The 27,648-nt window shown below is 32.0% G+C and overlaps 1 protein-coding gene across 6 annotated transcripts in view; it reads left to right on the top strand.

Annotated features, from left to right (window-relative positions):
- Window positions 1-27,648, top strand: part of LOC132918247 (semaphorin-2A) — a 355,196-nt gene that overhangs the window by 273,904 nt on the left and 53,644 nt on the right. For all 6 annotated transcript variants that reach the window (XM_060979390.1, XM_060979387.1, XM_060979388.1 and 3 more), the window contains one exon: window positions 2,148-2,235. In XM_060979390.1, the coding sequence (XP_060835373.1) occupies window positions 2,148-2,235 (88 nt within the window). The remainder of the gene's footprint in view (window positions 1-2,147; window positions 2,236-27,648) is intronic.

Genomic DNA, 27,648 nt, shown 5'->3' with positions numbered 1-27,648 from the left:
TTTAGCAGCAGCACTAGACGTTGTCGTCCTTAGAAATTGTATATTTTTAGTCTGTTGTATTTTATATGCGTATAACGACACTTGTTTTTCTACTATACGTTATTCTATTAAAACAGTTATATCTAAATTTAAAATTAAAACAATCATTTTATATAACATTCCAAACAACAGGAATGTTTGGTACGACTTTTGAATAGGGTCACCCCGCATAGTGTTTCTAAATAGCCACCTAGATTTTTCAGATATAAATAAATAAACCATGTTTTCGCACCGTAACAATATGACGTTTGTAAAATATAATCGTTGCTATCTACACCTATAATTCGTATGACGTGCCAGGGGTATACCCATAGCATATTATTGTTTTGGTAGTAAAATATCCAATAACGGCATTTTAATCGCTGTGAAACATTTGTGTAATAATTACGGTAGCCACTCTACCCGACCGTACCATTTCGAGAATAATACTTTCGGCCTATATTGTGTTTGTAAACGTTGAACTGTGTATATATTATAAACGATATATTGTATATTATCGTACTTGTATACCGTACGCCCGGTCGAGTCATAAAACTTCTTCAATTCGACTCGACGAAATTGAAAATAAAATATACCGCTTAAACAGACGGCTAAAACCGCACCGGAAATATATGATTACCCTCTCGATATTACCGGGTGTTGCCAAGTACACTATAATAATAACGAGGTGCACACTCGCGTATGATAAATCGTTATTGTTTGTTTTTTTTTTCTTTGTATTTTTGCGACATACGTTTGGGACGTCTTGCGCTGGAGTTAGGCAGTATAGGGAGTTAGCCGCGCACATATAATAATAATAATTGAAGGCGTTACTGCGCCCCGGGGACCGTTACGCGTGCGTACCCTCCGCACGGCCATCCTTCTTTAATATATTCAGACGTGTTCGGCACTAATTTAACCCGAGAAAGGGGGAACTTTTCGGAAACCTTCGCTCAATCATAAATTAATCGACGAGACCAATTTAAACCGTAAAAATTCGTGCGTATGTGCGTTTAATGTTTTTTTTTTTGTTCTCTCCGATCTTGTCCGACCAAACGTTTTTATCTAGTTTATTCAAACTAATGATCGTTGCAGGCTTGCGCCGTCGTATAAACTGTACATTTATAGTGTGCGTGTATATTATGTGTATATACGTGTGTATGTGTGTGTAGTACAGTAAATTTTAAACTTTCTAGTGGGAACAAGTTTTTATCGTTCGAGTTCGGGCCGTTGCGCTTCGCACGATCAAAGTTTGTTTCCGGCTGGGGTCTAAACATGCAGCCGCTAATAACTTACAGCGTGTAACCTGCGAAAACAAACAAAAAATCTCTCCGGGTCCGATGGTTTATAGAAACGTCAGCCATAACCCTTTGAAAACGTACGTTTTGTACATTAAGCACGCGGCGTCTTTCCGCTGGCGCAATTTACGTGAAATTTTCCGTATTTCTATACGATTGTTTTCTCTCACCACACAACGACTTCGTGTACCGAAAGAGTGCAGTACGCGCGGATAAAATGTTTAAAAGATACAAATTAATGAACGTTTTTGATGATAACAGTTTCCGTGAATAAAAAATTAAATATAAATAAATGTTAAAACGTAGAAATTAGATTTTATACATATCAATTAAACACGATTATTTTCATACGTAATATTACATTAGTTATAGGTAGAATAATTTAAATTATTCATAATTATTATTAAGACACACGTTTAGGTCTCGACACTAATAGTTTTTAGTTTTCTTATTAGGAAATTAGTTCAGCTCATAGTCATGGTGGATAACGATTTATAAACGTGTTGTTATAATGGCTCTCGAATTTAACGAAACAAATATTTCTTTATGCAAAACATTTTTGTCGACACGTTTTTTTAATAATACAATTGAAAGATAAATAAATTAAAACTAACTTTGATCTACAATTTGCATAACATGACAAATTATTTCAGTTTTAACACTATATACGAAGGTTGATTAACATTTAGAAACGCAATAGGTACCTAATGTAATTGTATTATTGTACCTACCTATATATATATATCTCCTGGGCCACCTCGGAGAAGAACGTGCCTTAATCTCCTCATCAGTGTGGGCATAAATTTTCGGTCGTTTGTTTGTCTGTTACAGATCACGTGCGAGAGTTGTCCTGCGGCCGAATGTACTACAGGACTTTTCACTTGGATGAAAATCGTGACACATTATACGTCGGTGCCATGTAAGTTTCATTTGTCATTCTCACACGCGCTGCTCCTATTTTTCACCCCCCGAACACCATTGACCGGCCATTTTTTTCAAGTGGCAGGTATATAAAATACATATATATATACTCGTATGTGTATATGATGTAAAGTGTATACAAGACTCAGCATCGTAGGGATATATATTTTTTACTTCACGAAATGCCGCTCAACAGGTCCAGAATATTAAATAATACTTAATGAGACACATTTTTTAATTTTTAAACACAAAACCATAAGGTCAAAAGTAAGGTTAGGTACATTACATTGTTGAGTTTCCCGTTTGTATTTATAAGCTTTATGGCCGCGTCACAAAAACACAATTACTACGTTATATTATTATATATTGCCTAAATATTAGTAAAAGTCACACATATACCTCGCACATAATTTTATATTACTCTAAAGTGTTGTCGGCGTGTGTAATAAAAATTCGTGCGCTCCGCCATCGAATAAAATACATTTTTTTTTTGTTACCACATTAATTCTCGTTTTTAACATTTATTTTCTTTGAAAATTACACTACACGCTATGAATAAAATATTTGGTTTGATTTATTAATTTATTTGTCATTTTTTTCGCGCGATGACGCCATCTACGTATCACGCCGCAGCTCATAAAATTATTTAAATTAATAATCATATAATAATATGCGTATAACAATAATATGTACGTGTATACCTATGCTTTTCGTAACACCGATATGATTAATTGCAGTTACGCCTTCATTTTTCTGTTTTTCAAACATAATTCATGAATGAATAGAACACGGCAGTAATTCATTACACCCATTTAACGTTTTTAAAATCCATTTCGTGTTGAACGATTATCGTCGTCAGCAGCGAATATTAATATGCAATAGGTACCGTTTTCGTCAGTTTTCGTATACCAATCGATTATTTAATAGAACGACATGCAGGTCGGGTTCAATTTCTTATACGATTTCGGTTTTATCTCCAGCGTAACTACATGATATGTTATTATTATCATCTTAAATATACACAAAGAAAGTGATGCTCATCTCCATCACCCTCACCCGTCCCCAACAAACAGCTGAACGTAATTTCAGAAAAATCCATTTTATGCGTGCGTTTGTGTTTGTTTTTGTCTTTCATTTTTTTTTTTTTTTTTATTGTCCAAAGCGAAAATTTCAATAATCTGAATTCCCTATTGGATCGCACGGATACTAACGCTGCAGTGTCGTGCGTTTGCTTAACGATACGTGACGTTACCGCAGGAAACTGAAATATTATTCCCGGTGTGCCGCGACGTCGTAGTCGGCGGAGGCTGCGTAGCGGGCCGATGGAGGGGAGTAGGACATCTGTTACGACTTTGCTACCCGCCACCGCCGCCGCCTCTATCGTTTGTCGTCGTGTATAATATTATATAATATATTATTATATGTTTGTGAACGTGTGTGTATGCGCGTGTGTGTGTGTGCGTGTGAGCGTGTGCACGCAGGATTATACCTCAGGGTCATTGGTTTCCTAGCACGCGCTACGCAGTTTCCGTTTCGATAATAATTTCGTGTTTCCTTTTTGCGGGGTGGAGGCTACCGTCGAAAATCTCCTCTTATCCGGGCAACCGGTCACCGGTGATGACGCGGAAACAGAAGAAGTGAAATAAACGTTTGTCGTTTATCGTATATTTTACCTCAACAATCCTCTTTTTTGTTTTGTTTATTTTGTTTTTTTTAAGTACAGCCCGGACGCGCAATAAAAATGTCAACACGAAAAGGTCACCAAAGGCTAAATGTGCCATTAGCGTTTTTAACAATGTATACGACAGCTCACCGTGCACCCTATCGCGGTTCGTATATACGGTGACGCGATAAAGAAAAACCCCTACAAAGCATCTCATTACCGAAGAAAATCGATCTGCCTGCGCGTGTATATTATATAGCTAGGTGCATATTATACTATATGCAGAGAACGTTTTTAATAATTATTTATGTCGATAAAATAAGTCGCTATTACATGCATAAGTAGTAGTAGCAGCGGCAGCAGCAGCATAGTGAAGGTGACAGCGGTGGTAATCTACCGGAGGCACATGTATATAATATAATATGTGCAGTGTATTATATTTCTATACGCATTATCCTTCACGCCATACAGTCCGTTTTTATGAACATAAAAAAAAATAATAATAATAACGTCGGCATCCTTAAATGTATAATATGTGACAACGATAGCGTTTCGTGATCAAATAAAAAAAAGTCAACCTCGATAAAATTTAAAAAGAAAAAAATTCGCTTATGCCAACCATTCGAACGATGTACCTTGCAAGAAAATGTGCACAAATTTCCTACGCTACTTTTACTATATACCCGTGTAATAACAAAATAATTCTCTTTCATATAATACTATGCTCTAAATAAAGGTATGCAGATGGTTCGAACAATGTTGTAGAATGATTAGGTATAATGTTTTATCTTTTAGCCAAATACTTACTACTTCCATTAGAAATTTCATTTAACACATTATTTTAAACAATAATGTACTTTGTAGTAAAAATATCACCGAACGTTCATTAATTACCCATTTACCCTTAAATATATATATATAATGAGAATACATTGGGCAAAACGTAACATTATGATAATGTGGCCGTAACACGATTCTTCGATATTAATACTTTGCCGTCTAGAACACTACGCCAACAAATCAGATATTACATATAATTTAATTTGAAATGTATGTATAGAATACTGCTATAATAAAAATAATACGCATGCTAATGAATTTCTTCAAAATCACAGACATAAAATACTTTATCATTGTGGATATGTATATTTTTTTAGACTTAAATCGGTTAATCGTTTTTATCTCGTCCTCTGACTATGATTATATGAAAGCGAGTCAATACTTAACCTCTATTCGCCCACTTAGATCTCAAGTCTCCTTTATATTTTTACCTAATTTGTGATCGCGTGACTTAGTTTTTGTATAAATGACAAGTAAACAGTGTTAACATAACATTAATTGACACTTGAATTTAGGAATGCTCGCTTTCTATAGTTGTGTAAATAATTCTAAATTAAAAGTCCATAATAAACATGATTATTAGATAATAAGTAATTAATATCCCATATATTAAGTCTTTACAATCATTGTATAAAAAGTATCAATTAAATTTGATAGATTGAAATAATTGATGCGTAAAAATGTCCAGTAATAATCGATTTAACACTATCGATTCTATTTATTTTTTTTTGCACCATATGTAATAAAGCAGCATATTACATAATATTGTTAGAAAAATTGCATGAATTTAGGACCTTATTATTCTTTTATATAGACCATAAAGTAGATAGTTATTTGTTTGTTGTTCTTATTTTTAATGTTACGACTTTGAGAATTTTAGTGGCATTTGAGATAATATTAACGGCCATTCAAGTAAACACATCGAGGTTTTTATAGCTTGGTTTATTTCTACTGTGCTCTTTGTTTTACCCCCATGCCGCTCTTCCAAAAAAGGGGTATTTTCTCCGTTTTCTCTCGGGGTTTCCTTCCAGTTGGCTCAATTTCATGCGATTAAGATAATACACGAGCCTGACAAAGTATTGCATAAACCGGCCGTTCCTTTAGTCTGGGAAACTGCACATTACGATCTGACAGATTTTGACAGACACGGTCGGGTCGCTGCCCCATGCGCTCTTACGCTAAAAGTGTTCATATTCTCTCGAAGCTTAGGATATTAAATATCATTTGACCAGTTAAATACTGAAATATCGGGTTAATTACGTTATATTTAATCCGTAAACGAAATAATTCAGTGATATTAAATTGAAAATAAAATTAAGACCTGTTACAATTGTATCATATAAATTCGTCTTACTTTATGGTAAGTATATATAATTATAATCATGGTAAAAAAAACCTGATTAAATAATAATATTAAACTCCATCATAGTGAGGTTGTATATTATAATTGATAATTACGGTACTCGACCAAAAACTGACTGAAAAAATAAAAAATGTCTTCTGAACTTATTAAAAATGGAAAGAATGAGTCACACTGAGCATTTGGTTTAATGCCAAAAATCAGTCAATCCGGATTTCCTGTGGCATAGAAAACGCTTTAAAAGGACGGAACGATGGATGTTTGGGTTCCCTATTCACGCGCACGATAAGTCTGTGGGTCGTAAAATAAACGCCATTTGCGATAAAAGTTCTTGCGTTAAAAACTTTATTTTATTATATATATATATTTTTTTTTTAATACTTTCGGCTCCTTGTCCTCTTTCCCGAGTTTTGGTCACACCGGAAACGGAAGGTCCGGTTCCCGTTGACCGCTATAGATTTATTATTGTACATTCTCCTTGCTCTTATGTACAGTTGACTCTTCGGAAATACACTTGGTCGACCCTTTTTTGGATCAATCTGAATTTCAGAACCAGTGTTCCAATGAATGGGGAGTAAGAGCCACAACGCATCCTGTTAAGGAGGGAGACGACGAGATAACCAGAAAAGTTTTTTTTCAACTTTTCTTGTGTAACACTATTGTTTCGGATATAAAATGGTATATTTGTTTTTTTCGCATTCTATATCTAAGTCTCACTTAAACAACGGCAAGTTTAATCGAAAGACGTAACAAAAAAAAGGAAGAAACTAAATGTTTATCTCTTCTATTTTTTCCACTTAAATAATATTTAATGGCCCCAAGTTATTATTTCAAAAGGTTCTAAAATGTGTTAGGTATGTTTGCTTATTACTTAACAAAATGTTAAAATGGTATCTTGTACAACAGTCAAAAAAAAATTTAACTTATACTGACTTAAAAATAAAATAAATATGTTTTTTTTTATTTAAGCCAATAATTTGTAATATAAACATTTAGTTAAATCTAACCTTATAAGAACCTTACATAACATACCTACGGAAAATGATTGAATTACTTTTACAACTATTGTTTATGATTGACTGACAGATTTTTGATCACGTACCAAATAATTTTGTACCATAACTTTGGTGGGTTACTTAACGATTGTAAGTTTTTTTTTATACTTTTGACAGCCTTGTCGGCAAATAGAAACATATAATAGACAGTTAATATTGTAACAGACGTGTGTACACGGCACAGATTAGTGTCTATTTTACACTCAGCAGGTGGTTACGTCGTGACCTAGGTGTTCACTGTAAATTATTAACAATATTTTACGAAGTTACTAGACTTATATTATATGTACACCAGTAAAATTTTTATAAAATATCAAAATATATTATCAATGGGATTAAAAGTTGCGCATTTGAATAACGAAACATAAATTATACGTTTGAAGTTTGGATTAAATATGTGGATTAAATAAATATGTCTATATTTAAAAAAAATATATTAAATACTAATATTCGATTTATTTATATTATTATGCATTGATAATAAATTATTATAACTAATATAGTAGTGAAATATAACTATCTATATATTATTATATTTAAAAATGAAATGCTGTTCATTGGTAAACGCATAAATTAAAAACGGATGGACCGATTTGACTAATTTTTTTATGTTCGTAATAGTTCGAATCTTCTTTATGGAAAGAAAAATTGAAAAAGTTATCCGGAAATTAAAAAATTCAGGAAAAACTGAAAGTGCTTTTTTCATATTTTTATATGAACTCGTGACCTGATGTCAACAATACTCTGAACCACTCAAAAACGCTTACCAAATCAGCTAGTAATATTAGTATTAATAAATTGGAATAATTCAATAATTAATCAATCACTCTTTTATATTAGACAATATGCTATCCAGTTTTTAATGAAGTTGGTACTTTTATAATAATAAAAATACATTAAATGTAAAATATTTTGGGTTTGTATTTAATCACCACCATTGGTTTAAGTATATATTTTTATTAATTGGCTATTATTATTTTTTTTTCTGTTAAACTTGTTAAATTTTACTATTCGATATATTATAAATAAAACTTTAAGTACCTCACCCTAGCGACTTATCGGGAACAAAAGTTTTAACGCGATATTGTGTCACGGAATAGGATTACCAAAAACTATATTCATTGTTTGTTTGAAATGCAAAGCATTTATGCAACTTTTAAAGGTTTAATTAAATTTAAAGTAAATTATTATCAACTATGAGACGACATTGCATAGGTTTCGTAGGTGACATTATTTCGGTGGTGTAATAATCTGATGTATATTTCAGCGTGTCACTGCCAAAACCGTGTCGACCGCATAATGACGTGTGGCTTCTCACGCCCAACACATTTTACGAGCCTGTCGGATAAATTCGGTTTACAATAGTTATCGTACCTACGTCAGATCGTGGATCGTCAATTTATCAACGTGACTTGAAGTGAACTTTAATTACAGCGTAATGGCCGTAGGATTCATTTACCTAGAAGTTCCGTTGGATGAGATACCGATATATATGCATTAGCTTCTATAGTATATATATATTTTTTTCGTTTTAAAACCGTTTCGTTGATGTGTTTCGGGCGACTTACGACTGGTCATTACTACAGTATTTCATTAGCATTACAATATTAGTGTTGACCATTATTTCTCCGGGCCTTTGTACGTATATTATATAATAGCACTGCGCCGTGTCGGGGTACAGGCCAAAAAGTCCATTAGTCCGACTAATCCTTTCCCGCTGGGTCCTCAAATAATATATTAATATACTTAGAAAATTACCAACTCAACATTTCCCGTGTACATTAAAATGCGCCCCCCTCGTCCTATACTCTTGCACATAATATTATATATCGTGTTTATGTATATATATATAATATATCTACGAGGTGTACAAAAAGGTACTCTGAACTTGGTTCTCGAGTTATCCGTTCATCTATCAAGTTATTACCAAGAGTCGGAAAATTCATTAGATTTGAACGCGTTATCATATTATTTTATAATAACTACAGTACTATAAACACGTATGTTATACTTAGATCATTGTTGGGTGTTACTATAATTATTTGTAATCACCCGGACGGGGATAATAATATAACAGAAAACTTTCCCGGCGGTATCTGTGGAGAATAAATTGGCAAATACACACGTGGATATGTAGTAATATAATAGTAATAATAATACAGAGGTTGTATGTAGGGGGTGTTTTGAGACAACAGCGTAGTATTGCGTATACGTTTGATACACCAAAGAAATATATATACATGTTGAGTATCGGATTGATTAGCGCGGGGAACGCGTACGGCGTGGATGGCCGGGTGTGTTTAACACTGCCACCGTCACCCCCTCAGTTGGTGATAGTAGAAAACGGCACGGAGTGGAGATTTTCCGCAACGTACGTGGCAACGTCCGGTACGTGGCCGGCGGAGGTGAGAGATTTTTAAAACCTTAACAATTCCGAGCACACGTCCAGAGCTCGTATAATATGAGACTACTGCAAGAGAACTCGGTTGATTCGATTATATTACACGCGCCCGTGTCTTTGGCAGGATTGAAAAACGCTGTCGACGAGCTTACAAATGCGGACGCGGTCAAAAACGTCGTCGGTGATTCGTCGCCCAACCGAGATCGAGGGGGCCGCCTCAGACGTTTATGTCTTTTTTTTCCATTTTTATTATTATTTATTTATTATATACAAACGACTGAACTGCAGATGAGACACGAACCCAATCGAATTTATCGGGCATTCATTCTGCCGGAGTGGTCGAGCTTCGAGTAAAACCGTTTCGAATATTATCGTCAACATTGCCACTAGGATATTATACTTAAATATATATATATATATATATATTAATAGAGTAGATATTGGAACCAGAGTACTGCTGATACGGTCTCAGTATCCCTCCTAGAAATGTATTTTAGAAGGAAAAGAATAACAAGTCGTACAAATCAATTGGACGATGAATGGACGTAATACGGATAAAATATAATATTATTATATTCAATAAAATCCAAGCATAATGAAAAAATGCAGTTTTATTATACTATATATAGAGAAATATTTTTATTCATTTTTTTATTATGCTGACCTTAAAATGGTTTGACTAATTAAATCAATTATAAAATAAAACAAAGCCAACGTGAAAATTAATTACTATTTAAATTTTACGAGTCGACTTCATCAGGAATGATATTTCCTACTTCATTCCTGTATAATTCAAACAGATGCTGCGTTATACGAAATGCGCGTTATTATTAATACGTAGCATTGTTATAAATTTATTTTAAATAGAATCAAACTCCATAAAAATGACTAAGTTTTATGCGTTATTAATTATTTTGTAATGTTGATGGCAGTACTGTCTTTAAAAGTTATGAAATTAAAACATTAAGTGATATTATTTTAAAATGAGAAATGCAGTTTATAATGTTGTGCATAAACGAACACGCAAGTACCTATACACAACGTAATAATGGCGTATAACAGAACTTTTCCATGGGTGTATCGAGCGGCGGATATATTATAATATTATGTTATTTTCTAACAGTTATTCACTGACTAAAATAAATTATCAAATTATAGCTACAACCAATAAAAAAGGTTCTATAAAACTAAACTTGACCAAGAAACTATTCGACCAGCTTACGACAATCGACGTTTAATTTGGATTGGGAAACATACCAAGGTCTCTATAGTTTTTCCCATTATTATACACATAGCACAATTATTTAACATTGTATCCTTGCATAAATCTAATTATATTATAATAAGTTTGTTCAATATTAAGTTTGAAGACGTTTGTCTTTACAAAATCATAATGTAATTCGCCTAATTGGACAAAAACGAAATGATAAAACGTATTTGGAAAACTAAATGATTACAATTGAATGGTTATGATAGAAATATTATAATAAATTAACGAACGTATTAAATCTAATTTTTCTCCATAATATTTGGAATCAGACTGCTGGCTTCATAATTTCTTGAAAATGTTATTATGCACTTTAAACAATACTAAAAGAATGCCGTCAACTAAATCTATAGAGGATTACGATTATTTATTTTAATTGACTATAAATATCTTTTGTTGAAAATTACAAACCTACTATAAAATCATTTGAGACTTGAAACATAAAAATATTGTGGGTAATCGAGCTGTATTATTTTTCTTTTGGTTCATACGTCGTCTTTACCTCACCGACTGACATTGACGAGCCCTTTATATAGTGTAACTGAATATGAAGTTTTCGTACAAAACACGCGTTTTGGCATTTTTGAAGGTTCCGTGTTGGTCAAAGAAAAAGGAAAAGAAACAACACACGAACCCCTTAGGCCCGGCATTTTTGACACCCATATACACCCTGTACGATAATTTTTAACGTTCGTGACCAGATCGCAGAATAGATTTTTATATTATACGTGTATATTATATAGGTATTCACAGTCGATTCACGTCCGGAAAACGGTTTCCGTGTGGCAAACTAGTGTGTATCTAGCGTCAAAAGCACACACGCAAAAAAAGCGTACTGTAATTGACGAGAAATAAATGTCAGGAAGCTTTTTTTTTTTATTCATTGTGACGTCCATTATTGATGTCAAATTTACCCTTAGTACACACGGGATTTGAAACTTCACTTAAACTTTTTAAAAGCAAATATTTTTGAACAACTTTTTTGTTTTGTTACACTATTATATTTCATAAAATAATTTTTACTTATTTTTTAATAGATTGGCAGACATTTTTAAATTAATTCATTCATATCTGTGGTATACACTATACATATTAATTTATTTTAAAAAATCACAGTGCACATCATATTGTATACATATGGCGATATAAAAATAATATAATATTTAAGTCGATATTTATATCCTCATGAAATGTGTTGTTTGCAATATTTATAAACTATTATTTATTATTTGTTCAAACGTGCCACTTAATTTCATTGACTTCTTCTAAATTATTACAACATTTTCTCCAAAGTATACATCTGTGACCTGTTTATTATAATAGTGTTATACTGCACTCATTTAAAATCTATATCTATATCAAATCAAAATATTTAACGATCAAAAAACGAATTCAATGTAATCTGCATTTTATCCTAAAATACCAAAAAATATGGTAGTATAAGGTAAATATTTGCTTAATTATAATGCAGTAAAATTTAAAATGTTGTGAATCTGTATAATATTTTACTTTTTATATTTTATTTTTATATCACTATAAATCATATAATTTGACTTTTATTTACGTATTTTTATTTATTACGTACGTATAAATATTATTTTATTCTAATCTTAGTCGACTATTATTTATAGTAATTTTCATATTGTTTAATATGCTATAATATGTTTAAATGAATCTCATGCAATACATTCATATTGGATTTTTTATTCAAAATCTTATACAATTTCTTTACGACTGTAGACACAACAGTTTTTTTAAATGCATTGATATGCTAATTCTCGGAATTATCTAGATCCTTATTTTTGTGCACTCAAACTTTGCTTAACTACAAAAGTGTAGTTACGTTTATTTCCTGTTTTTTAACAATATATATTTTGACCATATTTAAAATTTTAAAGTACCATTTTGTGTAATATTTAATAAAACAATTAAATTTAAAATCATACGAAATTTACTATAGAATACTATAGCAAATCAGAATATAAAACTACAAAATCAAATAGTTAAAATAGTTAATAAAATTATTTTGATCCGGCTTATATGCAGGTTTTGCATAAACAAGCCTTTTGGATCTGAACATACAGAGATACAACTTTAATAAACATTTCTTCCTAAGTGAAAGGATTAGCTAATTGTATATTGAAAAAAGTTTAATTTCCATAGTACTTAAGAATTTTTCATCCCAAAACTATTGACACTTATATAAAATATTTGTATTTCATTAGTATTGTGACTGTTGAGTTTTTTTTGTCCGTTAATACACTTTCTCCCACCCTAAAATACGATTTTTTGTAAAGTTTAAATTGCTAAGCCTGGATTATATAAAATATGCAAATACCTATACATTCACCTGCCGTGCTATACCGAAATAAACGTTTCTTTCAAGAATAGACATTACGTTTTCATATACAAAACAGTTCAAAACTTTGAATGTTAGTGATAAAATACTACAAAGTTAGGCATTTTTGTATTTCCAAGACCAAGTGCAGTCTTAATTTAATTTGTTTGGGCGTTACTAAACGATATGTCGAACACTTTCCCGTAAACTTATTTGGCACAGATATCTATGCAACTAATAGCACGTACAAGGGTCTATGTGTTAACTGTTAATTTAAAATGTATTTTATTTTTATTATTATTATTATTATTACTATTATTATCAAAACACTTTATTAACATCCTTCCGGTTCAAATCTCACCCCTCGGAAAAAGTTTGAGCATTTATTTATTTATTTATTTAAGAAAAATATGGCGATCGTTGTATGAAAGTTTTGACGAGTTTATTCCACCGGTAACAACGGTAAACTTTTGTTTCGGCAAAAACGTTTCAGATAATTTACAACATCGTCCCTCTACCACTTTCGGTATAGTTCTTATGTAAGTCCTTCGCTGAACTATTAATCAGCCAAGGTATGCGTGTCGTTGATAGTTCGGCAACCTGACCTATTATAAATACTTGAGAAACTATGTAGACTTTTTGTCCGACACCTGCCCGGCACTCCAAGTTTTGGATTCACGTAATTTTTATGATTCACTTCAGGTTACGGATCTTATGATTTCATAAATCAACCATTCAAAATCTGTCAAGTATGTCTATCATTGAAAACTATTCTTGAGTTACCGTTAAATGTGGTTAACGTAATATAAAAAGTGAATTTCCAACGAATTTAACCCAAACTTTGCCTAAGTGTAATTGAGGCCTATCTTAATTGGGACTTTTGAAGTATTATACCATCTTCAATACCAATAAAAAAAAACTGTTTGTATTCGAATATGCATGCACATTTAAAGTATTTTCGTTTGCTTTTTAAACGAATGGAGGGAAATTGAATTTGCTCAACAACAGTTTCCACGCCATTTGATCAACTATAACCGAATGCAAATTTCAATTCAACCTGTTTCATTGCTATCTGTATCGCAATGGTCTTTGGTAAAAATAAAATAATAGTGAGGTACCTACCAATTCAATAGACCGTTTGATGTTTACTTTAAGTATTTTAAATTTGTTATCCATAGTAGTTTCAAAAGTGATATTATATTTTATTCTCCCCGTCTTCGCCAATTTTCCACTCGTATGGTTTCATAGTTATTTGTGGTATTAGTTTTCGAGAAAATTGCACGTATATAAACAAACAGTTTATTTCTATATCATTAAAATATTATATTTTAATGATACGCCGGTCGACAAAATACTTTCGTATCCAATGCGCGTTTCATGCCATTTACATATTTTAGATTTTAATTTTGGATAAATTATACATAATAACATGCATTTAATATTAGCACGGCGCAATATCATAGGTCGTATGCGCGTGATACATAATATTTATATACTTTTGTTGAGAAATCACGAAATGTTTTTTACCGGACAGCGATAGTTAAGACGATACCATTAACGAAATCAAAATAATACAGGTGGAACGGCCGTCCGCAGAGCCGGGTACATAATATTATTATGGTAATAACCTGTCGTATTAGGCGTGTTGATCAGGCAAAACGGGCACATCCGTGTCGGCAAAACACGCGCGACCCTTGCGGCGGCCGGCGGGTATGCATGAATGATACCTTCGTGTGGCCCGTAGATTTAGCTTACATAATTATTACCACTACCTCTATTTGTTTCGCAATGTTTCCCAGTAGGTCTTGTACAGCGGAATGGGGCGAAATGATACCGAAAACCCAAGCATAATAATAATAATTATTATCATTATTGTATTTTATATTCGTAGACGATAGCAGGCAGCAGTCACGCAATTACGGCGAAGTGACAAGGGGTAGGGCGGCTCGTATATTCAAATTTGGCGGCGTTTTTAACCCAGATCGTAATATCGGAGGCCATACGAAAATTGACTGCAGTTTTGAATTTTTCCCGAAACGAATAAACAGAAAAATACACCCCACTGAAAACAGGGTTAATTTCCTCTTTCCCGTTATCCCCGAAATGTAAAAAAAAAACAATAATAATTTTCACAGTGAAATATATAAATACAAATAACGTTGTATTTCATACGATGACGGCTGTTTAACATTCAGCAGATGGTATGGACAACATTATTCAAAAAGATACTGCCGACGATCTCGTTTGCTATTCTTCCGGTTTTTTTTTTTTTACTTTATTCAAAATACTCGACTTCTGGTTACTATTTTTGCGCATAAAAATATGAGTAGAGTGGGGGCTGAAAATCCTAGCTGGTAAATGTAGTGGAACTCGTGACCGCCATTAACTAAACAACGAATTACCAACGATTTGGTAAAACTTTTTATTCTTTAATAAATTTTACTATTTTTTTTAAAAACAATATTTTCATATTATCTTAATTAATCAAATATACAAAATAATGGTATACTATAGAATTAAATCTCATAAAAAAAAAAAAAAAATGAAAAATAACCATATTATTATTTATAAATCTTTACATATTTACGCAACTATGTGGTAACAATATGTACTTACCACTTGAAATAATTTTGACTGACAATAATGTTATAACACTATAAACATTGAACTGCACGTACTTAAATTTTATATTTATAATAGCGTGATCCATGATCAATTTTTTCAAATCATATACCCAAAAATATTTTAATTGAAAAAACTCACAAACGTTTAATGCTTAGATGTTATCGGACAAGACGGTAAATCATCCCTATATTACACAATCGTAACAATATATACGTTTTAAGGACATTAAAAGTAAAGGGATAGAGCGAGTGAAATGTGAAAGAAAATCCGATAATTAAAAAAAACTTATTTAAATATAAAAGTTTGTTTTTGACTGAGTAAAGTTTTTTAATAATAAAAAGAATAAAGGTCACCATGAGCCAGTAGGTGTTGTGTTTTTCACATTCAATAGATTTTTTCTTTTGTCGTTTTAGAAGTTCGTTTTTTTTTTTTTTTTTAATTGAGTAAAAGCAAAACGATAAATTACTGAAGTTAACGTTCGTAACATGTTTTACAGAGAAAAATAAAGGTCCTGTTAATTAGAAAGTTGGCCAGATGTTTTGGTCGTCCGATGGTTTTAATTGGAAATGTCGTGTTTAATGTAAATTCCGTTTGATTCTATATACTGGCGTTCTTCAGAAACTGATATCTCAGTGTTAATGAGAAAACATTTCTTACTCCTCGAATTTATATATAATTTACTTAATACGCTGTTGATTTTGCGAGTGATTCGAGTCAGTAAAACTCAAAAATAAATTATTTACAAGAACTAATCCTTCAAAGGAATGCGAGCACAAATTTCTTTTAATTATAGAACATAAATAAAAATCACAGAGTATCATTTTGTAAAGACAAATTTTATTTATTTATTACCTAATTGCAAAATAACTTAAAACGGATGACAGATAAATCATTTTGTATAGTATTAGCTTACCGTATTACTTATCTAACCATTTAAATAATATAATAATGTGTATTTACAAAAATAATATTAGTTCACTCGTTTTAATTCATGAGATTTATAATATAGAGACTTTTGATTTATTAAAATTATTAAAGAAAATACGGCCCTACAAGTAAGTATTTTCCTAATAAAATTGAATTTTTTTTCTCTAACATACTCGTATTTTAAACTCAAAATTTTATTAAGTCTGAAACGGTTAACGTTGACCTATTTTTTCTATTTCACGGTATATCCTGTATGTAACTGCTATAATTCGAACGAAAAACGTTCTCGTGTATGTCTGACTATGACGTCCGCATTTCAAATAATTAAATTTACTGTTCGATGTAAATATTTGCTTTTTTTGAACAACGAGATAATGACGTAGGTATATTGGAAAACAACTAATAGTTTTAACGTCTTCGTAATCATTTTAATTTTAATGAATTTGCGTATACATAATCCACATATACACCAGGGCATTGGTGGAATTAATGTGAAACATGTAAACGATAGCGATTAAATTTTCATAGGATGAGTTTTCGCCTTGTTTCAATACTACAGTGGTCAGCGTATTATGTGTAAAACCGTAAATTTGTTGGGGGTCCCACAAAGTGCTTTTCATCCTTTTGAACGATGTATATAATATTACGGTGTTCGCCGGTTTTATTAATATTCTATACTGTGCAGCCATTGTAAATCGTGTGCTTACGCGAGGTAAAACAATTATAATGGGCCATCTCGACTAAAACTAATGTTACCGGCTATTGGGCATTGGTTTACAATTCTCGGAGGTTTTTTCCGCATTACTAACGAACGAATGTTAATACATGTGGCGTTGGTCCACTCGATCGTGCGTTTTTTATATTGACCGAAACATGATAATATAATAGCAATATTGATAAGGATTCACTGTCCGCACACTTTTTATGTGGTATTGGCTACATGAGTCGCCGGTCAGTTATGCCGTCGGCACAGAGACTGTCGTGTCTGTCGATTTTGTCGCCGAGCTTGGACATGTGGCGTACTCGCAAAAGGCGTTACCGCGTAAATCACCACGATCCACCGTCGGATTTATATCCTTTATTCGGTTTGATGTAGTTTATATTATTATATCGGGATGGAACGACGAGGCGTGGTCGCCGGAGAACACAAGCAAGGCGGTCACCCATCCCGCCCGTCCAACAGCCGCAAATTAACCACCGCGCTTGCCTTTTAACCTGATTGCGTTTAATCGGTCGCGGTGCAATATATATATTATATATATATACATAAATGCCTATATAGGTGTTGGATACAACACTATATTTGTACTCTGTATACCGCGTCCGAACCGGATGTACGCGACCCAACCCCTCCCTCGGCTAACCGGGCGCTGAGTACTTGTAAGCACGCCGGGGTCCTATAACTTCCACTACAAGAGCTTCGCCGTATAAGTATAATATAATAATTTCCAGTAGAATAATTCAAATTCAGCAAATTCTCGAAAATCTGAAATAACGGTCGGTTTACGCCGTGTATCATAAATTCGGACGGTATTAACTAGACTATCTCTCTCTTCTCTCGCTCTCTTTCCGCCTGATTTTCGCATTCTCGCACCGTATAAATAGCTATCTCCCTCTCACTTTTCCCCGCGTCGTAGGTATATATGTGTGTGACTTAAAGTTTCCCGAAACAACTAATTACCTATTACCTATACTTATATTGTTATGCACGAAAATTTCGACTAATTATCCAACTTTATTATATATTAGTCATAAAACGTTTGTTTCAAAGTTTATTCGGTACCTAACATTTCTGATTTACGATATGCAAATCGTTTAAGCGTAATATAATATAGTTTGTTGATTTCTCTATACATTTACCACGTGTGGTCCCAAAATATAGACAAATGTTTCGTGTTCAGAACTGCGTTCTTATATTATTATAAAAACCTCTACATGCGTATTAATATAATGACATAAATTGAATAATTTATTACCGCGGTGGCGGTGGTTTTTGCGTTGTGTCTTATTCATATCCGTAATAATAGGACCTGTCTAAAACCTGACATAACGTGTTCAGTACCGGTTGAAAGATGGCATTCGGAAATAGTAAAAATGGGTTTTTGGCATCACGCTGTAAGCCCCCTAGGGATGGCATACCTTTTTTTTATTTTGTTTTATGCTTGTGCCGTCGTAAAACCCGTTAAATATTAATACTGTTTTCGCTCGAATGCACCATCTTCTCTTTGTGCATTTCAAAAACAACGCAATCAGCCGAAAAAACTGAAAACCATAGTGGTTTTTCATACTACTATTAAAAATAAAATCACCCGGTTATCGCGTTTATTTATTATTCAAAAGCTGAATGTTTTTACCGTTTGACATTCGATGGAAAGTTGTACTTTGGCCCACAAATGCATTGTACACAACGACAACACTATAAATCCGGTTTCGTATTAACGTTTACCTTATACATGTGCAAGGACTGCATCGCGCCTGCACTGACAACCACGTACATTATATTGCTTTGAATAATTCACAAAACATATTTCGCGTGTTTTTAATTTAATCGCAACATTTCCGTATCGGATTCGATGCGAAAAGAGGGATTTTGAGTTCCCCAGAGCATTATAACCCCTCGTCCGTGCACTGCTCGGCAATGCGCTTATAGTCTGTGCATCATTCTTGGATCTCCGGAGTGGTAGTGGTGTGCTTCGGGGGGGGGGCGAACTCTACTCCCCCGTGTGTGACGGCTTAGGACCGAGACAAATCTCATTATATAGCTTTTTGCCGAAAACTCGCTGCAGGTATTACTTGAAAATAATATTGCGGTGGTGACGGGGAGGCCAAAAGTGATTCTGCCATTACCCACCGACAATGGAATTACAGCGGTGTGGCAGCGGCTGCCTAGGCGATAATTCAATATAACTCTATGCATACGCACGTATATCGTATCTCTCTCTCATTATAAATATACAGTATACAGGTAATGTGTTCACTCACATTCTGATAAAAAGATGGATATTAACGTGTCCCGACAACTCATCATTGATGACTAATTGGTAATTTTTCGATTGACGGTTGATCATTCGCAGGGAGACAGCTCGATAAACTGCGTTCCCCAACTTTTGTAAGTACCAGGAGATTTCAATACGTTTTAATGTCAATGTCCTTCTTATAATAATTATATTATTAATCGCGACGTTCTTTTCAGTAAGTACTTATACAATCTTTATTTGTTGGTATTCGATATTTTGAACAGGTACTCTCTGTTATTTAACAACAATGTATATTATATTCTTTTGTATAGTATATAAATATTTGAAAATAATTTCTTGATATTTCACTATTATAGTAGGTATACTCACAATAAACCGTATATTATGTCGTTAAATGTATTTCCAATGCTTACCTATTAAATTGTAATTTTCACGTAGATATAATTTATCTAACCAAGTCCATATATTAACGAATCATATATTATAGTATATTTAAATAAGACAATTTTTTTAAAATTTTTTTTAAACTGAATATTTTAATATTTTTATTTATTAAATTTATTACTGGCTAAATTTTTAACTGTTTAATGTGGTTGCACTTACAATTCTTAACACTATGATAACTTGAATATATTTGTTCGATGTTTACGAATATTTTAATTTTAATTAATCTTTTAAACTCCAGTGTAAACTACCTTTTTCCTTCTCGGGAAAACTCTCAAAATTACGTGTCCGAACATTCATTATTGCCTCCGTCTCCATGGACCTTTACAAACGCCGTCTTCTTCGCCTTCGTTTATTGTCTACGCCAAATTGAATATGTCGCAAATGAAATTTATCTGTGCTCGTATTCATAAACAAAACGTCCCTCTCGCCAGTACCAACTAATGTATGTCGAGAGATAAACTTGCAACTAAAGAAGGGGGAGAAAACACGTTCGGTCCTTAGAAATTTCAAAAGTTCAAATTAAATTATAATGTGTATCTTCGTTAGACTTATTAACCAGACTTGTACCATGGCACGAATGTTTTTTCGTTAAAATCTTATAATTCAATTAGAAATTAAATGTTTTCATGACATTTCCTGGGCGTTTTCAGTAAATATATATATTTTTTATTATACACAAATTTAATTTGATATAATTTTAATCCTAACTTTTTTTGATTAAATTTAAAATTAATTTTCATCGTATTAAATGTTATATTAATTTTAAAATTATAAGATGATAATGTTGTAAAGTCTAGTCCTTGTTTTTATTTTAAGTATTTTAAGTTTATTTTTATAATAAAGTATATTCATAAATTCAGTATACAAACATAAAATTACATACCTATTACTTCATTTCGATATATTTATTTTTTAATATTAATTTCTGAATTTTCGGCCATCCTCAGAAAAGTATATATTTTTATTGACGTCCGTGAAAATTAATGCAGTAATTATATTTTAACCTTATATTCAATATTATGTAACACATTATTTTTTATATCAATTAATTTTATTTTTTATAAAACATATACATCTACTTTTGTTTATATAAGCAATTAGTAAATGTGAATAGTTTATTACGATATTTCTTCGATTTCGGAGTGTTGTAAAATGCTTTATTTATGCTTTCAAATTAGTTTTGAATGTTATTTTTATAAATCTTAAAAAGGTTCAGTAAAGATTATAATTATTCTAAAATTTTAAAAGAACTGTTTCGTTTTTTCGATCAAATTTATTCGACAAAGCTAACCATTAACCATTACTCAAAATTAATGTGTGTGTATATTCAAACTATTGTTTTATCTAGTAGTTTCAACAAGGTGACTCAACTGAAAATGGTCAAGAGACCTCCTCAACACCTTGTAAATCTCCAACACTTCTACTACTTAAAATCGTTGTACAGATTTCTTTAATGTGAGCTTCCCTTTCGCCGCCCTATAATTGTTAACTCCCTCCAATTTACTCATTGTACAAACTCTGTATAAATTGTAAATACTCAATAAACGTCTTTGAATAAAAAAAACCAGTATTTTATTCGTAATAATATTATAATTCTGGTCAAAATGCTAAAAACCATTATTTTTAATTGTTTGCTTTTTTTGAGTAATATCACACATTTTAAATTTAATATTCCTAATCATATTATTTTTTGTGAATTAACAATAAAAATAACAATAACATTTTAAATAATATTAGAGCAGATGTAATAGTAGTAGTAGCAGCATTATACAAAATATCTTATAAGCCAAACCGCTTCAGTCATTTACTTAAATTTTTAAATGGCAATTTTTAACTAACTAATTAGCTACTTGTTCAAAATTCAATTTATATGAACTTATTATAATTATCTGAAAAATATTTTGTCCCAAAATAATTAAAAACTAAATAAAAAATACATTATAGTTTAAACAATAATATCAAAATAATAATGATTAAAATTATTTTCAAAAATATTGTTTTGTTACAGCTTCAAATTATGTAACGGAAATAATAATAATAATAAAGAGATTACTGTTAAATAATCACCTTGTATACTATGTGAAAAATTTTATAATAACATTTGGGAGCTTTAGAAAAACACATTAAAAATAAGTATGTAAACATTTTTATCCATGTAAGCTTATAACATAAATAACGATAGTACAGTGACACTAAATAGTGACTCATAAATTATTATGACTCCGAGTTGGTGTGCATGACAAAAGAAAAAAATTATGTTTAAAAGTAATCTCGAGAGGAATAAATCGCTGTTTTATAATTTTATATTTCTTAATGTATTGGAACTATTGTAAACAGCCGACTACCGTATACGTTAAAATATAAATTAAAATATCCAGGAAACACTGTTAACAATATTTTTTATGAGCCTTTTCACATTTTTTTATTTATAGTAATTTTATACAATAAAATGTACTATAATAAATTTATATTTAGAAATAGAATATGAATTCAAAACGATATGTTAACGATGCGGAGATGGTGTGTATAATACTGTCAAAAATTGTTTTTTTTTTTCGTTGCAATGTGTATGACGTATTATATTATAATATAGTCTCACGAGTTGCCGGGTGAAACAAATTACGTCTGTACCTACTATGTTATACATAATGTTTTATACTATATAGGTATTCGACGTTTTGAAAATTTGAAAAATAAATCAAGTCATAATTCCTCGTATCGGAGAAGGAGAACTCGTTTCATTGCGAAAATATCACGCCCGCAATGTAAATGAAATTACTACATACGAAAAATGTTTGACGGTTAGGTACGCTGTATTTGCGCACTGATGTAATTACTCTCATTCCGTAATCAAATACATTCGTCGCTGCGAGTATGTTCGACGCATATTATAAAATGTTTTTTTTTATATAAAATCCATAGTACGCGCAGTATAACAATGTGCTGAATCTGTTTACCATATTTCGCAAAGTCGAATGCTCGCCAGTTCTACTCTTCTCTCATCTTTCAATCATTATTTTCTTTGCCACCCCGCAAGGTTGGTTTCCGTGGAATAAATTATTTGGTTTCATCTCCACATTGTGATGCTTGTGAATTGATCCCTATCTCCATATCTCCGTCCCCAAGTCATAAAATGTTTTGAAGAGCTCTCGTTTGGGCTATCTTTTTTTTTTAAAAACCTATATTATTCGGTAATCCTTTTCGGTTTACGAAGATTATAATATATAATTAACAAAAAGACCGTTTAAATTTTGAAATTTGCATCATACTTGCAAAATATTATAATGTAATACGTGCGTGATAATAGCTAACGAAAAGTATCCAGGGAGAAATGATAATATTATAAATACATATTGATTGAAGATGATATTTTATTGATTTTTGAGAAAATACAATTTTAAAAATAATAAATTGACAGTGCAAAAGGGGCTATTTTGTAAGCTTTCTTTTGATATTTTGTCATGAAAATGTTAGATGATATTTTTTTTAACCTCCTCTTGGCCGACCGCTATAAAAGTTTATATGGTAATAGCCTAGTTTTAGGAGTTTAAGTGAGTTAATTTTGCATGTTTGGAACACGTTGTTCAATATACACAACACGTTTACGGCAAATGAAAAAAAAAACCATTAAAACTTAAAACTGCGCACTTTGGCTTCGAAAAAACAATACACGTGCAATATATTGAATTTTTGTTTATATTGTTAATATTAAATATCATATTTAATATTTACATAAATATTTTGTTTTGTTTTCGAGATTTTCAATACTGAATTTAATATCTAAAATTCGTTATATATATATATATAATACGTAGATACCTATTAAAGGTAAACATAACTTGTTTTCCTTAGAATCACTGACAATATTATTATGCCTATCATAAATGATTTTTATAAAGTTGTTTGTGCAAAATAAACCATTAATTTTATGGTTTTAAAAAATACCGATCATTTATGAACATTACAATTAATTCGTGAATAATATTGAAAATATTAATACAAAATATACATGCGTATAAAAATAGAAATAGATTTAATCTATTGAATATCATAGTATTACTCATATTTGTGTTGTGAAGTTATCGGTTTATGATTTTTAAAACTATCTCTACATACATAGTATTTAATGTCTAATTTACTAATAATAATATGATAAGCTTGGATAATGTATTAAATTAATTTATTACCTACTAGTATATATTTTAATAAAATAATTAGCTTTATTTTTAATTGAAAAAAATACAAATTGCATTTTTTAAAAATTTGTCGACTTGTGTTGATTTACTTCACATATAAAAATATATTAAACGTCTTTGTTTAAAACATACTATGCTATTGTTCACAAAATATTTTAATACACCCAATTAATTAGAAAAAAACAAAATGATAAACAGTTTTTTTTTAAGCTTTATTTTATTGAATAATGATATCAATAACAAATTATGAAAGTTTGATTTCGGGGTGTTTTAAACTTCATCATTAAACCGGAACGCGTTAAAAAGAGTTTTTGAGATAAACGGATGTATTTCCAAGGGCATTAACTATCACTAAGAACGAACGACTACCGTGCGATGTCTCGACGCCGTGTTAATTAATGAGAATTAGAGAGAATCTATACAATATTTAGTTTCGATAGACGGTTCTTTATACACGCATTCACCACGCCGTCTAGAGTTCCTAGCGCGCGCATAGTAAAAACCAAAAAAAAAAAAAAAAAAACCGACCTTAACCGCGATATCCCCACTGCAAGTTCCGCGGCGGCTCATCATTGCCATCTCGTATGTTTGTTTTGCGAACTAAATAACGAGCCTCACTCACACAGAAACAAACGCACACTCATATATATTATATTTATACATATACATATATATATATATATATAGTAAATAGCATAGAGTTTGCCAGTCGAACCGTGAAATTAAACAGTCGCCCTCCCCCACTTCTCTTCTTGTCTTCCGCTGCAGCTATAATACTCTCTCACACACGTACACTCGGTGTATATTTATATATATATACTTGAATTCTCTTTCTCGCTCCTCCGTCTGCCACCCCATCGCCGTTGTCGTACCTCGACGATTGGCGCGTTCCGGTTCGATCTCTCGCCGCCACAGAAGAATAGCGGCGAGGCGCTCACTATTTAATATTATATATATATATACGCTGCAAGACCGGGGTGGGCTTGTTGTAGGGGTCTGCAGCTGATTTATACGCCGTTTCGTTATGACATTCTAAAGGCTGTTTTTAAAAAGCCGTCCTTTAACCCACACCGCTCTTGCTGCCCGCCCACCTCCGAATTATTGGGACGAAAAATTCCCCGTCAATTTGTACCGCTCCCGTCCCGCGCCGAAGCTGGCGTGGCACCCACTGGGCGCTCGAGATGAAATTAACGCACGGTTGGGTAGACGAAAAAATTTATAATTAAATAAAAAGTCAACGCCGGCACCGTGGTATGAAAGTAATGGTAATCTGCCTGGATATTGATCTCTGCTGCGGCAATGTGCATACCGGGGGCGAGATGGCTGCGATAACCCCCGCGGGGCATAAAAGAAATCGTTCGTGAAATAAAATAACTCTTGATCGAGAATATTACATGAGTATTTGTTTTTTAATTGAAACGCGGTAAAAATTGCGTCACAACCGAACGCGCAAATTAAATCAGAATAACCTGAGTTGTATTGTATGTACTGTGCAGTCGTGACGAGATGTACAAATACTGCTCAATTATTACGGTTTAAAATTAATATATTATTATATTGTCATATTATTTTACTCCAATTATGACGCACTCGAAAGTAAAGGCTGCTACAGATTATACAGCAATATGGTGTTGAACACTAGTTTCGCTTCGTTTGCCTCAATACCATCTAATGCTATATTGTCGTTAAAAATTTAATAAATGATTTTAAACCGACCTTCATTCATTATTATCGGCAATTTTTATGTTGTATACAATTTTAATTTTAAAGGCTTTTGATCTACTTAGATTATTTGAAGAATTAATGAAGCTAGCGGAGCTCTACGTTAATTAAAAAAATAGACATGATCAACTGATAAAGAAAACATTATTTTTCTAATCTTTGTTCGTAGTGATTTTATCTAGATAATATTATATATTAATAAATTATTATGGCTGTATGGAAATTGTAGTAAAAAATCGTTATCTAGGTAATTTTATTTTTATCATTTCGTCAATTCATAATTTAATAGTATTATCATTTTTTAAATACATGATAAGTACTGTATAATTATGGGAGAAAAAGCTTAAGGCCACTATTGTTATTCTTTTATTGAAAACAAATATATTATTTACAATATGCAGAAGGGACAAATCTTTAACTTTCATTAATTCGTAGATTGATAACTTTTAACTTGGATATACTATTATTTATGTTGACTAATAATTGTCCCAAAAATATTCTAAAGTTATACAGTTAATATTATTGTAGTTCATACAACAATCGGTTGATAACAATAATAATTTTGCTTGTTGTTCAGTAATGCCGTGTCTAATTGTTAAAATCATCTCGATAGTTTGCCACGGGCACTATATACAGAAAAACTAACGAGTACATGTTCACATCGGAATAGCCATTATAGGTGTAGTAAAATGAAAATAAATTATACGAGCGAGAAATCTTTTAAGTTGTACATACATCGTTGTCGAAGATTTCAAAGGACAAACACGTTTGTCGACAATGTTAGTCTTAGATACGACAATATTATTCACCGTACTTGGGCCAACGCGAATATCTCGTCTGAAGGGTGTGCGTAATACCATTTCAGCTTTTTATTTTAATGTATTCGGGAACATGATAATCGTGTACACAACAAAAAATCAAAAATATGATAAACTTTTTATTGAATATTTTTGAATATTTGCTGAAAGTAACGGTCTAGGAAGAAAATAAAAATAAAATCCTCCCCAATATCTACATTCTACATATATTATATTCAAATACATGCCAAGCTAATGCAAATTTTGACTCGACATGACGAAGTTTCGCGCGGAATAAACATATTGCAAGTATATTATTATTATCGCTATCGTCATCGTTGCGTTGACACCGTAGACAATCATAATAATGTACGTTATACGATTATACTGGCGCGCGAATATGATTTTCCACGTATACGTATATCGACAAAACTTAACTGTTTGATATGCCTGCAAACGTCCGTCTCTTTTTGGCATGATCATATTATTATTATTATCGTCATCTTGCCCGTGACGTGTGCATAGTGCGCTATACCAAATAAGCATTCCGAATACACCCCGTAATTAGCTCGGCGGCACATGTTCAATTTCATATATATATATATACATAAATTCTGATCCTAAATTAATTCTAAAGTTTAATCATTTCTCTGTCATCCCCTCGCCCATACCCGGTCAATACTCCAAAGTCCGCGCACATATATACGGAAGTCGGTGGTACGAGTCGACCCATGCGCGTTCTGCCTCCTGACAGTTCACTGCAGGGTCGAAAACTTTTCGATCGTCTAAATAGTG

This window comes from Rhopalosiphum padi, chromosome 1 (genome assembly GCF_020882245.1).
Source record: "Rhopalosiphum padi isolate XX-2018 chromosome 1, ASM2088224v1, whole genome shotgun sequence".
NCBI classification, from domain to species: domain Eukaryota; kingdom Metazoa; phylum Arthropoda; class Insecta; order Hemiptera; family Aphididae; genus Rhopalosiphum; species Rhopalosiphum padi.
Note: the sequence above shows the minus strand (reverse complement) of the source record. Positions and strands in the feature narration are given on the sequence as shown.